General features: G+C 51.1%; 1 protein-coding gene across 1 annotated transcript; it reads right to left on the bottom strand.

The window, feature by feature from the left end:
- Positions 1 to 684: 684 nt before the first annotated feature.
- On the bottom strand, positions 685 to 3,021 carry ZBTB42 (zinc finger and BTB domain containing 42). The gene is made up of 2 exons (XM_074149536.1): positions 2,991 to 3,021; positions 685 to 2,190 (listed from the first exon to the last, which is right to left on the bottom strand). Exon 2 carries the CDS (start codon positions 2,174 to 2,176, stop codon positions 746 to 748), a length of 1,431 nt encoding a protein of 476 aa, XP_074005637.1. The 5' UTR covers positions 2,177 to 2,190; positions 2,991 to 3,021; the 3' UTR covers positions 685 to 745.
- Between the last annotated feature and the right edge of the window lie 542 nt (positions 3,022 to 3,563).

The following is a 3,563-nucleotide window of genomic DNA, read 5'->3' on the forward strand; positions in this document are numbered from 1 at the left end:
AATAAGAGCAAAAAATGACCAGTACCGAAGACGCAGGTGGGGATCCTCAACCCCCTCTATAATTTGGGCCATTTAAGGTCTCGTCTAGCTTGAGAAAATACAGAGTATGGCCGCTTACTCTGTGACAAGACAAGTTTCTCTCTGCTGAAATGTATTTAAATCATAGTTCATCTCTTCAGATGTTTCTATGCAACACGCAGAGAGCATTAGGGGAGCTTAAAGGAATCCAAATTTTTCTGCGGAATTTGCTGATAATCTTTTTTCAAACTGAAAAAAAAAAACAAAAACAAAACCAAGCGACCCAAAAAGAAAACCCCAACCAAAAAAAAAAAAACACCAAAAAAACAAAAACCCCTGACCACGAAGCAAATACTTCCAGCGTGAAAACAGATGCTAAATCACTGCAGAAATACTTAGATCATTTCACATTAATAATGTAACATGGGTGCGCAAGAGAAGACCTAAAGGACAGGGCTGGAAAGGGAGGGCGGCAGGGGAAGCGGGGAGATGGAGGGATTGCATTAAAAGGCCTCTGGAGTGTATACCTCTGCATCTTTTAAAGATCATATACCTGAAGTGAATATCACCAAAATAAAATAAAGGAAGGGGGGGGAAAAATAAAAAAATTAAAATTCAGATGCTGCCTTTTTTTTTTTTTTTTTTTTCCTGTTTTGTTTTAAAAGGGTGGTGGTGGGGAGGGAAATAATTAAAAATAAAATAAAATAAAATAAAAATATCACACGTCTCAAACGACCAAGGACTTTACAAGGCCACAATGAAATTTGCGGATGTGTCTGTACAAATCTCCGGACTGGGTGAACCGTCTCTCGCACCACTTGCACCCGTGGGGTTTCTCCCGGGTGTGCACCACCGCGTGGCGGCTGAGGTTGTGGGAATACTGGAAGCTCTTCCCGCACTGGCCGCAGGTGTAGGGCTTCTCCCCCGAGTGAGTCCTCTCGTGCCTCTTTAAGGTGTACATGCAAGAAAAAGTCTTTCCGCAGAGGGTACAAGTGGGGACGGACCCGTCGGGGGACAGGCGGGTCCGGGAGCCGTCCTTGTCACGGAAGTGAGAGCTGAGGTGGAGCTGAAGGATGTGGGGGCTGGGGAACACCTTGCTACAGAGGGGACAAATGCAGATATGCCCGGGAGGCACGAGGACGCCCGAGGAGGAGATGTCTGACGAATCCATGTCGTCCTCGCTCTCGTCTCGCTCTTGATCTATATCCTCCTCCCGGGCATGAGAGCTGCCATTCCCCGCGAACATGTGTCCTAACCCTGTCACTAGGCTTTTGGCTGAATTCCCAAAATGCTGACTCTCCGGACTCCTGGCTTCGCCGTCCTCCTGATCTGACAGCAAGTCTTGTTCATCTTTAACAAGTGGCTCGGTACCCTGCTGCTGGCTGTCGGAAGCCAGCTGTCCAAAGACATAGGAGGGGTGTAAGGAATCTCTCCCCGGCACGGGCTTGAAAGACAAATCCAGCGCGCAGTCCACATCACTGGGAGCCAGGGGATGGTTAACAGACCTTTGGGACAAAGGTCCTGTGGAACTATTGACATTAGCCTTTGTTTTTCCAGCTGCTGCGGCGCACGGTTCTGCCTCTGTCGGCGCAGAGCTGACACTTATATGATCAGAGGACCAGGCGGGGTGACTGCTGACCTTTTCTTTGCCTGCTGCTCTCTCGTATTCTGCAACGCTGAATTTTTGTTTGTTTCCTGGGTCAAACTCGTGGACCAGGGGCACTCCGGCGTCTAGAAAATGCTCCGCTTTCTCCAAACCCGCCGCCTCGTCATTAATCTTCTCTTCCGAACATAATTCTTTATCTTTCAACTTGCCCTTGCAGACTTTCACAATGTCATACATGTGAAGGTAGCTAGCCGCAGCCAGCACGTCTTCCACCGGGAGACTGTTGAATTCCAGCTTTCCCTCGTACATGAATTCGAGCAGCAGGCTGAAGGCAGGGGCTGTGACAATGTCACTGTTCAGATGCACAATATCCCTTTTGTCTAACTGGTCCCTGTAGAAAAGATGGAAGTACATACTGCAAGAGGCAAGAACGGCTCTGTGAGCCCTGAATTGAGCTTCTCCAACTAAAACAGTACAGTCACACAGGAAGCCCTGGTGACGCTGCTGACTCAGACACTGCAGCAACTGGCGGCTATGGTCTGGAAACTCCATTCTTCCTTCATAACCTGTTCAAAACAGGAAAAACTTGAATGCTACTGTAAACTAAAGCCTCCTAGCAGCTGTAACAAACAGATAGGCTTTTGGGTAACAACACAAGCCAAAGAAACAGCCTTGGAGATAACGTTTACTGTTAATTGTCTGTAATAGTTTTATTGGGGGGGGTGGGGAGGGGCGGAGGGGAGAGAAAAAAAAAGAAAAAAAAAAAAAAAAAAAAAGAAAACACAACACAACACGCTCCTCATCCTTTCGCACCTGCTCCGAACAGGAAAAACTTGATTGTAAGTAAACAAAAAAAACTAGTAAAGCAGCAGCCCCTCCAACCTTTGTTTCTCCCACTAAGCACTTTAATAAAATTAAGAGGAGGAAAGCACACACCAGGAAAAAAAAAAAAAAAAAAAAAAACACCAAACAAAAACAAACGAACAAACCCAAAACAGCAGCACGAGCTCCCAGGCTGTCCTCCCAGCAACGCAAACTCGGGGCATCTTTTAATAAAGCGTGTTGCCCACGTCACGCACACACACACACACACACACACACTTAAACTTTATCCTCAGTCGTTATGCACCGAAATCACAACAAAACAGTCGCGCTGGCGCCGGGGAAGCGGCGCTTTTTGCGGGGAGGGAGCGGGATGAGGAGGGGAGAAGAGCCCCGACCCCCGCACCCGCATGCGGGAAGTTGCGGGGATGGGGAAAGGGGGGGGGGGGGATAAAGGGAAGGGGAAAAAAAAGTTTCCCTGGAAGTTATTAAAAGCCAAGGAGGAAAAATAAGCGGCGTGGGGAGGGCGAGAGGGCAGGGCTGCAGGCTGCAAGCCGGCTACCTGCCGCGGCCGGGCGCTTACCTTCCCGCGGGGCGCGGCGGAGCCGGCCGCGGGCGCGGAGCCGGGCGGGCAGGAGGGAGCGCGGGTGCGTGCGCGAGTGCGAGCGAGGCGCGGCGGGAGGGAGGGAGGGAGGGAGGGAAGGGAAGGGAAGGGAGAGAGAGAGAGGGAGGAGGGAGGGAAGGAGGAGTGCTCGGTTTGCTAATTACACCGCAAGCTGGAGAGTCAGCTGCTCTGACTTCACTGCGATGGAAATGCTACCTCCAGCTGTGCGCCTTTTAATGCCATATGTTACTCCAAATCTCGCTACCAGCCAACCACAGCTTGCTGCCTTTTAAAGTTCCAGCAGCCCCATTTATAGCCCGCGATTAAATCCCACAAACTTGCCCCGAGCCCGCCCTATTTCCCCCCCCCCCCCCACTCCCCCTTCCCCTACATACTCGCCCCCCCCACCCCCCCCCCACAAATCCACACCCCCCCCCCCCCCCCGACCCCACCTCCCACCGCAAAGTTGCTCCCCGCAACCCGCCGCGGTGACCTTCGCCGGCGCCCGGCTCC

The sequence above is a fragment of the Numenius arquata genome, chromosome 6 (genome assembly GCF_964106895.1).
Source record: "Numenius arquata chromosome 6, bNumArq3.hap1.1, whole genome shotgun sequence".
Taxonomy (NCBI): domain Eukaryota; kingdom Metazoa; phylum Chordata; class Aves; order Charadriiformes; family Scolopacidae; genus Numenius; species Numenius arquata.

Excerpts from the sequence above, each read along its gene's own strand:
- ZBTB42 (XM_074149536.1), bottom strand. The coding sequence starts at position 2,176 with ATGGAGTTTCCAGACCATAGCCGCCAGTTGCTGCAGTGTCTGAGTCAG.